The sequence below is a fragment of the Leopardus geoffroyi genome, chromosome A1 (assembly GCF_018350155.1).
Source record: "Leopardus geoffroyi isolate Oge1 chromosome A1, O.geoffroyi_Oge1_pat1.0, whole genome shotgun sequence".
In the NCBI taxonomy this organism is placed as follows: domain Eukaryota; kingdom Metazoa; phylum Chordata; class Mammalia; order Carnivora; family Felidae; genus Leopardus; species Leopardus geoffroyi.
This window is the reverse complement of record NC_059326.1, coordinates 104,066,017-104,080,174: the sequence shown is the minus strand read 5'-3', so window position 1 is coordinate 104,080,174 and position 14,158 is coordinate 104,066,017. Positions and strand designations below refer to the sequence as shown.

General features: G+C 41.6%; 1 protein-coding gene across 1 annotated transcript in view; it reads left to right on the top strand.

Annotated features, from left to right (window-relative positions):
* The window catches only part of ALDH7A1 (aldehyde dehydrogenase 7 family member A1), a 41,480-nt gene extending 31,486 nt beyond the window's left edge, over positions 1 to 9,994 (top strand). Inside the window, exons 14-18 of the mRNA XM_045487262.1 lie at positions 2,239 to 2,355; positions 3,124 to 3,221; positions 3,905 to 3,978; positions 7,216 to 7,291; positions 8,183 to 9,994. Of these exons, the coding sequence (XP_045343218.1) occupies positions 2,239 to 2,355; positions 3,124 to 3,221; positions 3,905 to 3,978; positions 7,216 to 7,291; positions 8,183 to 8,237 (420 nt within the window). The 3' untranslated portion in view covers positions 8,238 to 9,994. The remainder of the gene's footprint in view (positions 1 to 2,238; positions 2,356 to 3,123; positions 3,222 to 3,904; positions 3,979 to 7,215; positions 7,292 to 8,182) is intronic.
* The last annotated feature ends 4,164 nt before the right edge of the window (positions 9,995 to 14,158 follow it).

Sequence of the window (14,158 nt, the reverse complement as noted above, 5' to 3'; positions counted from 1 at the left end):
TTATTAAAAAATTTTTTTGTTAGAGGCACCTGGGTGGCTCAGGTCATGATCTCACGGTTTGTGGGTTTGAGCCCCGTGTCGGGCTCTGTGCTGACAGCTTGGAGCCTTGGAGCCTCCTTTTGATTCTGTCTCCCTCTCTCTCTGCCCCTCCTCCACTCACGCTTTGTCTCTCTTGCTCACTTGTTCTCTCTCAATAAATAAAACATTTAAAAACATAAAAAATAAAATTTTTTTGTTAGTGTTTATTTTTGAGAGAGAGCAAGTAAGTCACATGTGGGAGTGAGGAAGGACAGAGAGAGGAAGACAGAGGATCTGAAGTAGGCTCCACACTGACAGCAGAGAGCCCGATGCAGGGCTTAAACTCATGAATCATGAGTTCACGACCTGAGCTGAAGCCAGACACTTAACTGATTGAACCACCAAGGCACCGCATTAAATGTTTGCTTATTTTAGAGAGAGAGAGAGAGAGAGAGAGAGAGAGCAAGCTGGGGAGGGGCAGAGAGAGAAGGGGACAGAGGATCAGAAGCGGGCCCTGCAGACAGCAGAGCACGTGCACACACACACACACACACACACACATGCACACACGCCTTGTTAAATAGAGGTGTGTTTGTATATTTGTGTATTTTTTGTTACTCGTGTTACTTTCTTTTCTTTGTGTAACATGTACGTAAGTTATGTAATGCACTGTGGTGTTACAGTAATAGATACTGCTGTCATGCATGGGATTGGGAGTTGATACAGTTGACTCTTGGAAAACACACAGCTCAAAGAATAACACAAGCACAGTGGAGACTAGACCACCCAACCATGGGCATCAAGAGTATTTTACAGAAGGAATGCAAGCATTAGTTAAGTGGACATGAACTAGTAATTTGGTTTCATGGAGGTTGGTTAGGAGAGTGTCTACAGTATACTCTTGGGGCTTTTGATTTTTGTACAGTATGTATTGGTTTGCTAGGGCAGACTGGCTCATTTAAATGACAGAAATTGACACCGTTGTGGGGGCTGAGTCTAAAATCAAGGTCCTGGCAGAGTTTCTGCTGAGGCCTGTGTTCTTGGCATGCAGACGGCCACCAGATTGGTGTGCGCACGTGGCTTTTCCTTTGTGTTTCTGGTATCTCTTCCTCTTGTAAGGATGTCAGTCCTGGCTGATTAGGGCCCCTCACATGTGACCTCATTTGAACTTTAATTAGTTCTGTAAAGATTCTGTTTCCAGGGGTGCCTGGGTGGCTCAGGCAGTTAAGCATTGGACTTCGGCTCAGGTCATGATCTTGCAGTTTGTGGGAGTGAGCCCTGTGTCAGGCTCTGTGCTGACAGCTCAGATCCTGGAGCCTGCTTTGGATTCTTTGTCTTCCTCCCCAGTCATGTGCACACACGTGCTTTCTCTCTCTCTCTCTCTCTCTCAGAAAAAACATTCAAAAATGAATAAATAGATGTTCTGTCTTCAAATTCAGTCACACTGTACCGGTTAAAGCTTCAGTATAGGAATTTGGGGATGGTGGACACAGTACTGTCTTTATTTATTTATTGTAATTTTTTTTAATGTTCATTCATTTATTTTGAGAGAGAGAGGGAGAGAATCCCAAGTAGGTTTCATGCTGTCAGCACAGAGCCCAATGTGGGGCTTGAACCCACAAACTGTGAGGTCATGATCTGAGCCGAAATCAAGGGTCAGACATTAAAATTTTTTTTCTTTAACATTTTATTTATTTTTGAGACAGAGAGAGACCGAGCATGAATGGGGGAGGGGCAGAGAGAGAGGGAGACACAGAATCGGAAGCAGGCTCCAGGCTGTGAGCTCTGAGCCATCAGCCCAGAGCCCGACGCAGGGCTCAAACTCACAGACCGCGAGATCGTGACCTCAGCTGAAGTCAGACACTTAACCGACTGAGCCACCCAGGTGCCCCTCACATTACAGTCTTAAAACACAGATGGTATAGATGACATATTTTTACCTTGTATAAGTTTTTTAAAAAGCCACCTGTAACGGTGTTTCAGTGTAACCTCATCCTTCTTTTTTCTATTTTTATCTGACCGACTAACTTAGGAACGATAGGAGGCAGAGAACGTTTTCATTCGTGATGATGTTATTTTTGGGAAATAATTCACCTGTAGATGGTGTTTGTCTGTTTTTTTTAATTTTCCTCCACAAGTACGGCAAAGATTGTATCTGATGACCCAAAGTAGCAGAAAACAAAATGCTTTCATTCCTGTGATTTTACTTCTCTACTGAAGGTTATGGATCGCCCTGGAAATTATGTAGAACCAACCATTGTGACAGGTCTGGCCCACGATGCGTCCATTGCCCACACAGAAACGTTTGCTCCGATCCTTTATGTCTTTAAATTCAAGGTAAAAATGGGTTCTGTTTGCTTTTTCTCTAGTTTAATGTTGAAAAAACAAATGAGAAAAGTAAAGAAAATGAAAGTATGTGAAATTTCACTCTGTTAGCCTATAGGGAGGTTTTAGGTAGTTACTCTGCAAGAAAAACTGCCTGTGGGGAATAAAAGAGAGGCACCTATGCCCTTCTCGGCTAAGGTTAGACAAAACCTGACCGCCACCCCTCCCAGGTCCACTCTCTGCAATCCCAAGAGACTGAATCGAGATTGGAATGTGCCGTAATTAACAGTTAAAAAATAATGAGAATTGTGTCTTTTTACAGTTATATGATTGATGTTTAAAACACTTGACTTAAATGGTTTATCACTGGTTTACATGATGTCACTAGAGGTATAATTTCATGTTGTATAGTGTGTGTGTGACTAAATTCTTGAGCAAATTATTTAGTGTCTCTTGCCTAGTCTTTAAACCGTGGATAATATAAAACTTGTATCATCGGATGAGGATTAAATAACTAAGTGTACTGTAAGCAGTTAGATATGTGGGTTGTGCATAATTGGAGCTCTGTAAATTCTTACATAGTAGCTTGAATGGAAGCATGTACTCCTCTGTGTCTCAGAGTACAATTAAGGGAAAAACATACAAAGATGTGTATCAGAGAAACGGAATTAGTAGGTTAATCTTTAGTTTACTTTTGTGCACTAAAGTTATACGTTTTATGAATGTACCAGTGTGAACTTGGACCTGAATTCTGTATCATTCCACTGTCTGTCCTTTTAGAGTGAAGAAGAAGTCTTTGCATGGAATAATGAAGTAAAACAGGGACTTTCAAGTAGCATCTTTACCAAGGATTTGGGCAGAATCTTCCGCTGGCTTGGGTATAACTTTGTCTATTTTGAAAACTTATGTAAGTCTAATTTGTCTCGTGAATGGACTTATAAAAAAGAAAGTGAAGCCATCCTAGTTGAAATAAGTATTTGAGCATCTAGAGTCTTAGAGGTTTGGATTTTTTGTTTGTTGGGTTTCTTTCTTTTTTTTTTTTTTTTTTTAATTTTTTAGTGTTTATTTTTGAGAGAGAGAGACAGAGCTTGAGCAGAGAAAGTGTAGAGAGAGAGGGAGACACAGAATTCAAAGCAGGCTCCAGGCTCTGGGCTGTCAACACAGAGTCCAACATGGGGCTTGAACCCATGGACTGGGAGATCATGACCTGAGCTGAAGTCCGCCGCTTAACCGACTGAGCCCCCCAGACATCTGTTGTTTGTTTTCTTTTTTTTTTTTTTTTTTTTTAATTTTTTTTTTTTCAACGTTTATTTATTTTTGGGACAGAGAGAGACAGAGCATGAACGGGGGAGGGGCAGAGAGAGAGGGAGACACAGAATCGGAAACAGGCTCCAGGCTCTGAGCCATCAGCCCAGAGCCTGACGCGGGGCTCGAACTCCCGGACCGCGAGATCGTGACCTGGCTGAAGTCGGATGCTTAACCGACTGCGCCACCTAGGCGCCCCTTGTTTCTTAATTTCCTAATGGGTTGCTCTCAACCATGCTTCCCTTTTTACACACAGACCGAAAGGATCAGACTGTGGCATTGTAAACGTCAATATCCCAACGAGTGGGGCCGAAATTGGAGGTGCATTTGGTATGTAAAGAATCCTTTTCCACGTTGGGGGCAGTATGTTAGATGTTGGCGTTGCCATAACAAAATACCATGGACTGGGTGCCTTAAACAACAGAAATTTATTTTCTCACAGTTTTGAAGGCTGTGAGTCCAGCCAAGGTCAAGGTTTCTGCAATGTTGGTTTCTCCTGAAGCCTCTTTCCTGGCTTGTGGTCCTTACGTGGCTTTTTCTCTGTGGAAGCACATGTATCACTGCTGTCTCCTCCTTTTTTCTGAGGACACCAGTCCTGTTGTTTTAGGCCCCCACCTTTATGATTTCATGGGTTTTTTTCCTTATGACTTCATTTAACCTTAATTACCTCCTTAAAGGTTCTCTTGTCAAACACAGCCACATTCTAAGTATTGGAAGTTCTGTCTTCCAGCTTGGGAATTTGGGGTGGGGACACAATCAAGAGAGCACAAGAAAAGCAGTAGTAGCTTTTAGAAAAGTTTGACTAAAAAACTGGAATAATAGAACCTGGTAACAACCTGGTCTTACATGCTTGAGAGAGCTTATGTGTCATGTGCAGAGTTCTTGTCCAGGGTCTGACTTTTTTCTCCAATGCAGTATCCCATTAGAGCCAGGGCCCTTAACCTAAGATATGTGACCCCTTGAAATGGCATCTCTTTTGGGGGGAAATGGTCCATGACCCAGACAGCATTAAGAACCCTTGGCTTTAGGCATAAGCCAGAAAGTTTCACATGAAAAATTCTGGTTTTTAATTGCTAAGCAGTGTGCTAAGTGTCCAACATTATCTTTTATTTTAGATAAAATACTAAAGTGGTTTTTTCACCGGGTTCTACTTGTATTTTCTAAGTCTTGAGGTTTTTTGTTTGTTTGTTTTAATGTTTATTTATTTTGGGAAAGAGAATCCCAAGCATGCTCCATGCTGTCAGCACAGAGCCTGAGATGGGCTTGATCTCATGACCCTTGAGCTCATGATCTGAGTCGAGATCAAGAATCAGATGCTTAACCAACTGAGCCACCCAGGTTCCCCTCCACAGTTAATTTTTAGATGGAAAAAGCTGTTCTCCCACTTTTCCTCCTCATAACCAGAGGCAACTACTTTGAGATTATTACTGGGGGGGAAAAAAATATAAATTTACCTTTGAATTTACTTCAATTAAAAAAAAAAGTTTTTATTTATTTATTTTTAATCAATTTTTTTTTTTTTTTTGATTGAGAGAGCGGGAGGGAGGAGGGGTAGAGAGAGAGGGAGAGAGAGGATCCAAAGCGCGTTGTGTACTGATAGCAGCAAGTTCGACATTGGGCTCGAACTCAACAACCTTGAGATCATGACCCGAGCTGAAGTCAGATGCTCAATCAACTGAGCCATCCAGGTGCCCCTAATTTTTATTTATTTATTTTAAGCACTCTCTCCACCCATCTTGGGGCTTGAACTCTTGAACCTGAGATCCAGAGTCACATACTCTACCAGCTGACCCAGCCAGGCGTCAAAGTAGTGTTTTAACTGCTTACTCTCTCTCCATTATGTGTTGACCCTCTGTTAGGATAGATGAACCTTCTCAACCCTCCTTCTCTGTGTGTGTGGCATGACATTATCATGCCAGGAGAGATTAAGGGGAGACCAGAGGAACCAACCAAGCTTCTAAGAGTGCTCTCTCTCTCAGAGTCAACACAGGATGTGCTTAATTCTTCCAGCAGTGGATTGTGACAAAATACCTAAAATGTCAGCTACCAGGAAAGCTCATTAGAGATTCAGCACCCACAGCGTTTACTGGGGGCTGGTCATCTAGGCACCCTTTCCCTGGCATATACCAAAATTCCAGACTCCCTGAAGGAAAGCAGGTGTTTAACATAAACCCCGTTGTATGAAATCAGGTGAGGCCCAGTGAGACACTTGTATCTTTTAGGGAAAGTTTTACAGTGTCGGGAAAGGTATAGCAGCCAGGTTCCCAGATGCAGCAAGATCACAAGCCGTGCGTTTCCTGTGTAGTTGGCAATAATGTTTCCTCAGATTTGTGACGTTGTTATCCATGGGCATTATGGTTTTTGGTATTGTGGTTGGAAAGCCCAGTCCACTTTGATTTCTGGTCTCTTTTCTTTTTTTTCCCATATCAAAAAATTTGGGGTCTACTTTTTATGTCGGTGGAGATCACTGTAAAAAATTTTCTTGGCAGTGGGCCAGTGATGAGCATTAGAATATTGGGGCTCATTTTCAGTACTGGGGAGTTTTGACTAGTTTTGTTTTGGTAATGTTTCTTTGACAATTATTTTCCCTTCCTTTTTTTTTTTTTTTTTTAAAGATTTTATTTTTAAGTAATCTGTACAGCCAACGTGAGGCTTGAGTTTACAACCCCAAGATCAGGGGTCGCAAGCTTTACTGACTGAGCCAGCCAGGCACCCCAATTTTTCTCTTGCTAATTACTAGAATTATTACTTGAATACTAGCTCTTGAAGAATTGTCTAATTTTGTTATCTTTTTCCTCCTATTTTGCATCTTTTTGTTTTTATGGTTTTTTTTTTCCATATGGGAGATATCCTCAATTTTTTTTTTTTTTTAAGATTTTTTTTTTTTTTTTAAGTAATCTCTACATCCAGTGTGGGGCTTGAACATACCCCCCCGAGATCACGAGTCTTATGCTCTTCTGACTGAGCCAGCCAGGTGCCCCTCAGATTTTTCTCTTAGCTCTTCTGTTAACTATTTTCTCCTCTGTTTAGTATCTGTATAGTATTTAGTATCTATTACTAAACACAACATCAAGACTTAATGTCTTGTGATTTGATGGCACACTTTTACATAGTATCCTTTTCTTGTATGGAATCATTATATATATAAGAATCACTTCTTATAATCTAAGGATATTACCATAGCATTTAAAATATTATAAAAGCAGAGTATGTATATTGTAGATAATAATGTATAGCTAAGCATAAACGAGAAAATAAAATTTTATTTCTACCATCTAGAGGTTTCCCATTTTAACACATTGTGTCATGGTAAGGTTGGTTTTCTTTTGGTTCTTGGCAAATTTGTTTCCTCTTAATCCTCCCCCCGCCCCCCTACTAGTTCTTTCTTCCTGTTTATTTGGTTTATTTTATCTCTGCTTTTTGTTTGTAGAGGAGATACTCTGAGCTAAATGTAAACTCACTGGTTGGGTAGCTCTGGTCTTCTTTTGGTATCTTTCTCTGCTGCTGAGTAGGAGCCAGTAAAGACAAACTGCTCAAGAGATACAAATTTCTTGTGTGTTTCTCTAGGAGGAGAAAAGCACACTGGGGGCGGCCGCGAGTCTGGTAGTGATGCCTGGAAACAGTACATGAGAAGATCCACTTGGTAAGACCAGGCTTTGGGAGGATGGGTTTGGGCTTCGAGCTGTTGGTTGGAATGCTCTTTTAAAATTAAAAGCTCTTCTACTTCCTGTTCTGTGCACAGCTTCACTTAATTTTGGTTTGCTTCACTTAGTTTTGGTTCTCTCTTTCTTTCTTTCTTTCTTTCTTTCTTTCTTTCTTTCTTTCTTTCTTTCTTTCTTTCTTTCTAAGGCTATAACTATCTTTAAAAGTTTTTTAATGTTTGTTTATATTTGAGAGAGAGACGGAGCATGAATAGGGGAGGGGCAGAGAGAGAGAGAGGGAGACACAGAATCTGAAGCAGGCTCCAGGCTCTGAGCTGTCCGCACAGTCTGACACGGGGCTTGAACCCACAAGCCATGAGATCATGACCTGAGCTGAAACCAAGGGTTGGACGCATGACTGACTGAGCCACCAGGAGCCCCAGGACCCATTTAATAGGGATATTGTTCCTCTCAGGAGAAAATCTAGGTATATAATTACTAGGCAAGATATTTATTTTCTAAAATATTGCAGTTTATTTTATTTCTTTTGGAATGAGAATATCTATGTTTTTCCTTCTAGTTCAGTACAAGTTATTGAGAGATAAATGAAGAAAATTATATTCCCCATATTCTTGTGCCCTGAAGACTATGAATAACATGTTTGATAGGTGTTTTCCCAGATTTGTTTCTCTCCCTCTTTTTTTTTTTTTTTTCCCTAACACTGGATCTATACTAACTTTGTCCTAATTTTGTTTTTCTTCACCAACTTGTATCTTGGACATCTCACCTTGTAATACATACAGATAGGCTAAATTTTCTTAATGGCATAAAACAGTCTATATTATGTGTGCACTACTCTTTTTGTAATTTGTTCATATTTTTTTCCCCTCTAGCACCATCAACTACAGTAAGGACCTTCCTCTAGCTCAAGGAATCAAGTTTCAGTAAAGGTGACAGTAAATTGGCGTTACATCACAGCTCACAGGCATTCTCGCAACTCTTTCTTCTGAAGACAAAGAAAAATTAAGATTTGCCCTGAATAAATAAATGCATTATTTTGAATATGCTTGGCTAATCTCTTAGCCCTGAGGCCCCAACTAAGTCAAGAGACTTATCTTTAAACAAATAAAAATACAGATGTCACAACATGAGCCGTATTTAGTAACAGATAGATTGGGTGAATTTTTATGTTGCTAGTAGTTCATGCTTTAAAAAAATTTTTATATTATAATTTAGAAGAAACTAGTAGATGCTATAGTAGGAATTTGGAAAAACACAGAATGGAGAAGAAAAAGGAAGTCTTCTTGGTAGGCCGAGTGTGAGTAAAGGTTTCGGTAGTGAGTATTGATTCACCTTACCCTCGAGCATGTGCGGGGAAGAGTGGTGTTTGAAGAGAGTGTGTTGATGTTTGTGCACGTCGAGGAGCACAGCGCAATATCCATGGGGAATGCCTTGCTTTGTGTGAAACGACTAAGGGTTATTCATCACCATTACCGCTTGCCTTGCTCATGTCCACTTGTGTCCCCACAAAAGAGCTGTGCATGGTGGACCTAGGTTTTGCTCCTGCCGTAGACCTGTACCCGCCAAGGGCTGTGCCTGTGTCTACTGAAAGTGTGCTGGGTTTCTTACGCAACATTAGACCATTGACTTTAGCTATTATGTTTATGCATTTGCCCTTGGATTTGTTCTGGGAGAATGACTACAGTGTGTGTGGCAGCATGTGGTAGTAGTGACCTGAGGAACGTTCACTCGTTCGTGGCTGAGAATCTGCCTCCTCCTCTCAGGAAGCTGAGTCTTTGGAGTGGGTCATCCCAAGGTTTCCTCTTGAGTCCTTGTTGGTTCTTGAAGGTCTCCTGTCGTCTTGGCAGTCTGTACTCTCTTGCCAGTTTGGAGCTGGGCGGAAGCCTTCCAAGAAGATAACATTTGTAGATAATTTGATGCATCAGGATGTATGGACAGATTTGGACAACTGGCAAAGAATGGGTTATGACCCAGAGAAGTAATAAGCAAATGAGAAAACCAGGCAGTTATAAATTTATCAGGGTGGGAAAGGTATTCGTAATATGTCCGATGGCGTAGCTGTAACTGGTGTTCACCAATGCATGCTGTTGTCAACCTTGAGTATTAATTAAGCAAAATGCTGATGATGCGTATCTCTTGAGAGCTTGTTGTCCGGAAGAAGTCGGGTACATCAAAGAGGTGGACGGTTCATGTTCTTCAGTGGAAAATCAATAGTGCCTAAAATTACAAAAGAAATAGTAACAGGCTCATGCAGGTAGGGAGATAAACTTTTAAGAATCATATACTGACAGGCCATTATTATGTTGTAAAATTCTGCAAGGTGATTTTTTGATTGAAATATTTTCTTATATCTTGGGTTTTTCCAGCATATTATTTTTAAACAAATGTTCTAAATTACAAGCTGTATCAGTGTTTTCACTTAACGTTTTTTACATTTATAATTTCTGTTACGTATTTAAGGAGGCTCTCCATCCTCCTGTGTATCTGTTAAAGCCATGACATGGTGGCCGATTTCCTGGCATGCTGGGGTGACTGGCAGCCCTCGTCTTAGGTGTAGAAGCTGAGTAAAACGAAATCTGAAAGCTTTTTTTGAAACCAATTCATAATTTTTCTACATAATGTTTCTAGCAGTTACAAGGAAATGTTTTTGTCACAATGCTTATTAAAAAAATTTTGTACTTAAATTGGCCCCCTTTGTTCTTTTTTACTGACCTAAGAAATAAAAGTTGCTTATTAGTGGTTTTTTTTTTTTTTTTTAATGTTTATTTGAGAGAGCAAGCAGGAGGAGGGGCAGAGAGGGAGAGAGAGAGGGAGAGACAGGGAGAGAGAATCCCAAGCAGGCTCTGCACTAGGAGCCCAGAGCCCGATGTGGGGCTTGACCCCACAGACTGTGAGATCATGCCCTGAGCTGAAATCCAGAGTCGGATATTTAACTGAGTGAGCCACCCAGGCGCAAGCAATTGGAGGTATCCATCCGTGTGTGTTGTTACGGTCATATTTTTTCAGGCGCTAGCGATCCTGCAGCGTTTCGTGATCACCGTTTCCACGGAGCCCCTCATGACTGCTTGCATCTGCTACTGTAGTGGCACTGCCGGTTCCCCATCCCCTGTGTGTCCTGTGTGGACACAGGAGGTGGGGTTAGCGTGCCAGCTCCCACTCTGCCGTGAACCCTGTTTCTTGGCGTGTTGCTGTACTTCTCCAGGCCGGGGAGAGAGCATCCCGACGGCTGATCCTACGATCCTGACTCTTGTGCTTCCACCGGCAGGCGTTGGGATGCTCGATTGTTCTAGCTTCCCTTTGGGGAGAGGCGCACTCGTGATGAAGACCACACGCGGTGGTGATGGGGCAGTTTTCTCAAAGGCAACGTGGTGCAATTTTTTCACTCCTGTCTTCCCTATTGTGTAACCACAGATCGTTCTTGGTGGCATTTGTTGTCCCTGAGAATGCTGAAGGGACTGAGGAGTGTGCCTCCTTGCCCTTCTGCCCTTCCCTAACACTCACAGATCTGTCTCCTCTTGCCTTCACTGTAACGTTCTTTTATCTGCCTGCTAGGTGTAGACATTTGCAGTGATGACTGCTTTCTCCCCTTTTCCTGTTTATCCCCTCTTGAACGTAACTGCTCATGTTTGTTTTTTTTCCCTGCTGTTTGTTGACCTTAACGGGTTTTTACGAGGATATATGATGAGATTAAGTACCAGGACATTTAGTTTTCAGTTCCAGAAAATGTTCACACATTCTGATGCACTCAAGTTTTGGACTTTTCATGCAATCAAATTATTGATTTAAAAAAAAAAATCTTTATTTATTTACTTTGAGAGGGGGGGAGAGAGAGAGTGAAAATCCCAAGTAGGCTCCATGCTCCGTGCGGAGCCCAGTGTGGTGCTCGAACTCAAAACGGTGAGATCATGACCTGAGCCAGAATCAAGAGTCAGACATTTAACTGAGTCATCCAGGTGCCCGCTTGGTTTCTTTTTTAAAGATTTTATTTTTCAGTACTCTCTACAAACAACGTGGGGCTTGAACTTAACAACTCGGAGATCAAGAGTCACATGCTGTGCCACCTGAGCCAGCCAGGTGCCCCACATCTGTTGATCTCTTATAGTTTTAACAATTTAAGTGTAGAAAGTTAGGTTATAGTCTACAGCCATACCACCCTGAATGCACTCGATCTCGTCTGATCTCAGAAGCTAAGCAGGGTTGGGCCTGGTTAGTACTTGGATGGGAGAAAGGTTATAAATTTTTCCTCTGCTTTTTCTTTTTTTAAAAGCTTCTTTTTTTTTTTTTTTTTAAAGAATACTTGTACACAGTTAAAAATTTAATGAACCTAGAATGCTTAAAACACAGGCTGTTCCTCTTACTTCCCGAACTGCCCCCCAATTTACCAGAATGACCTCCTGTACATTTTCTAGGGTTGCTGACCACCTCATTTCCTAAGTAATAAGATCCTCCTGCTGTTTTTCAGTAAATCAGTTGAGATGTTGTCTGCAGAGTTCTCAGTGTAATAGGTGAGGAGTAACTTTTTTATTTTTTACGATTTTATTAAGTCATCTCTACACCCAACATGAGGCTCGAACCCACAACCCCAAGATCAGGATCCAGGCCCCCTAGGATTAACTTCTTATCAGCTCTTCTCATTCCCCCCATTTCTCTTTTCTGTTGATAGCACAGCATTTGGTTAAGTCTGTAGTCATGATGTAATTATGACTGCAAAAGGCAATAAATCCTGCCATAAAGTCATGCATACTTATCTTTTGTTTTTCCTGGAGTTAATAATTGTCCTTATTGCTTAATTGGCTCTATGTTTTTTTCTGTCTTAGTGTAGTAAAATCCAACATAAACTTCATTTTAACCATTTTAATGTGTGCGGCTCAGTGGCATTTTGTACATTCACTCATCGGTGCAACCATCACCACTGTCTGGTTCCAGAACATTTTTATCACCCCTGAGGAAACCCCATATCTGTTGAGCAGTCATTCCCCTTTCTCCCCTCTGCCCCAGTCCCTGGCGACCACGTGTCTGCTTTCCGTCTCTACGGATTTGTCTTTTCTGGATATTTCATAAAAATGGACTATTACTAATGATTTCCAAATGCCTGAGTTGTGTTACATGCCTATTAATATTTGCCAGTTACTCAGGTAGCTGTTTTTTATTTTTCCTGGAATCAGCTCTCCCAGTGCTCTTTGTCCTCTGCTTCAATTAGACTGGCCGCCCTGGGCTAGGTTGCAAGTGACATCTGTGGGTATCCCTTTGCTGCTCTTCGATATAGAGACTCTTGTTTCCTGGCTCCTATGCATTCCTTCTGATGGCATTGATACAGTAGTTTTGGTGGGGCACATCCTGCAGAAACTTCCCGAGTATGGTGATTTGGAGGTAGTTTTTGCAAAGTCTTCTAAAGGAAAGGGCTTTGTTCCTAGTTGGAATGGAAGATTTGGTGTAGGGTTCTGGATTTAAAATACAGATTGTTTCATTTTATTTTTGTACTGGAAAGGCCCATAAGTGTTTTGTGGTATTGACCTGTTGATCTTTAGTCCATTTGACCTTTGGGTATATGTTATGATTTGATCTGAATTGATTTTCCCAACTCCAAATTTGATGAAATGAATTTCCCTTTCCCCACTGATGCCTTGTGTAATACAGTGCATTCTTGTGGTTACCAGGATCTGTTTGTAGGTAGTATAAACTGATTTGTTGATGGGTGTATATATGTGGTTGTGTATACACAACCGGCATGGAGCCCATTGTGGGGCTCGAACCCACAAGCTGTGAGATCATGACCTGAGCTGAAAGTGAGAGTCGGATGCTTAACCGACTGAGCCACCCAGGCACCCCAATGAAAATTAAAATCTTGAAGCAGCAGGCAGTGGGCCTAGCTGGATCATTTGTGAAGTATTTTACCTGCCCGTTGTCTTTTTTTTTTTTTTTTTTTAATTTTTTTAAATGTTTGTTTATTTTTGACAGAGACAGAGCACAAGTGGGGGAGGGACAGAGAGAGAGGGAGACACAGAATCTGAAGCGGGCTCCATGCTCTGAGCTGTCAGCACAGAGCCCTGACGTGAGGCTTAAACTGACGAACCCTGAGATCATGACATGACCGGAGCCGAAGTTGGATGCTTATGACTGAGCCACCCAGGTGCCCCTAGGCTGTTGCTTTCTAAGGAGGTAGATTACGTTTGGAAATGGAAACTCAGATCCTTTAACTGTTCTACATTTGCTCTGGGCTGTTGAAGGTCTTTTTCAGAAGCCCAGCAATTCTAAAGTTTGGGGTACTGTTGAGTTGTCTTTATGGTGTTGAGCTGTAGGTGGCAGTGTTGGTCAGAACAAGCACCTCATTTTGGCAGGGACATGAGTTGTGTGGCCTGTGGTGTCTGGGTCACCATGGAAAAGGTGTTCTGCTCAGCACACAGACGTGGTAAGCACCATGCTCCACTTTTATGGGCTGTTTTACATTCCAGCACCCTTGGTAACCCCCTTTTCCTACCTCTGGTCTGCTAACTGTACAGATCACCTGAGCTTCAGTTGATTACTCACTTGGGGTAAAACCTAAGCCCCAGAATGTCAGAGAAAAAAAACAGCGTTTGACTGTAATTGCAGATTAGTGTCTTTTGTTTTAAATTAAGAAATGTTACTAAGTTGTTTTATTTTCCACCCACTCCCCTCCCTGGCGTATGTGTGAGTTCCCCCCAGTTTGAGCAACCCCGGGGGATATTGTATTTGTTTTACTTACACTTTTATGGTACTTCCTATGTTCCAGGCACTTTCCAAAGCACTTAACAAATGTAAACCCACTTAATTCTCCTAACAAGGTGTGAAGTAGGTACTATATAATCCTCAGTTTATTAATGAGGAAA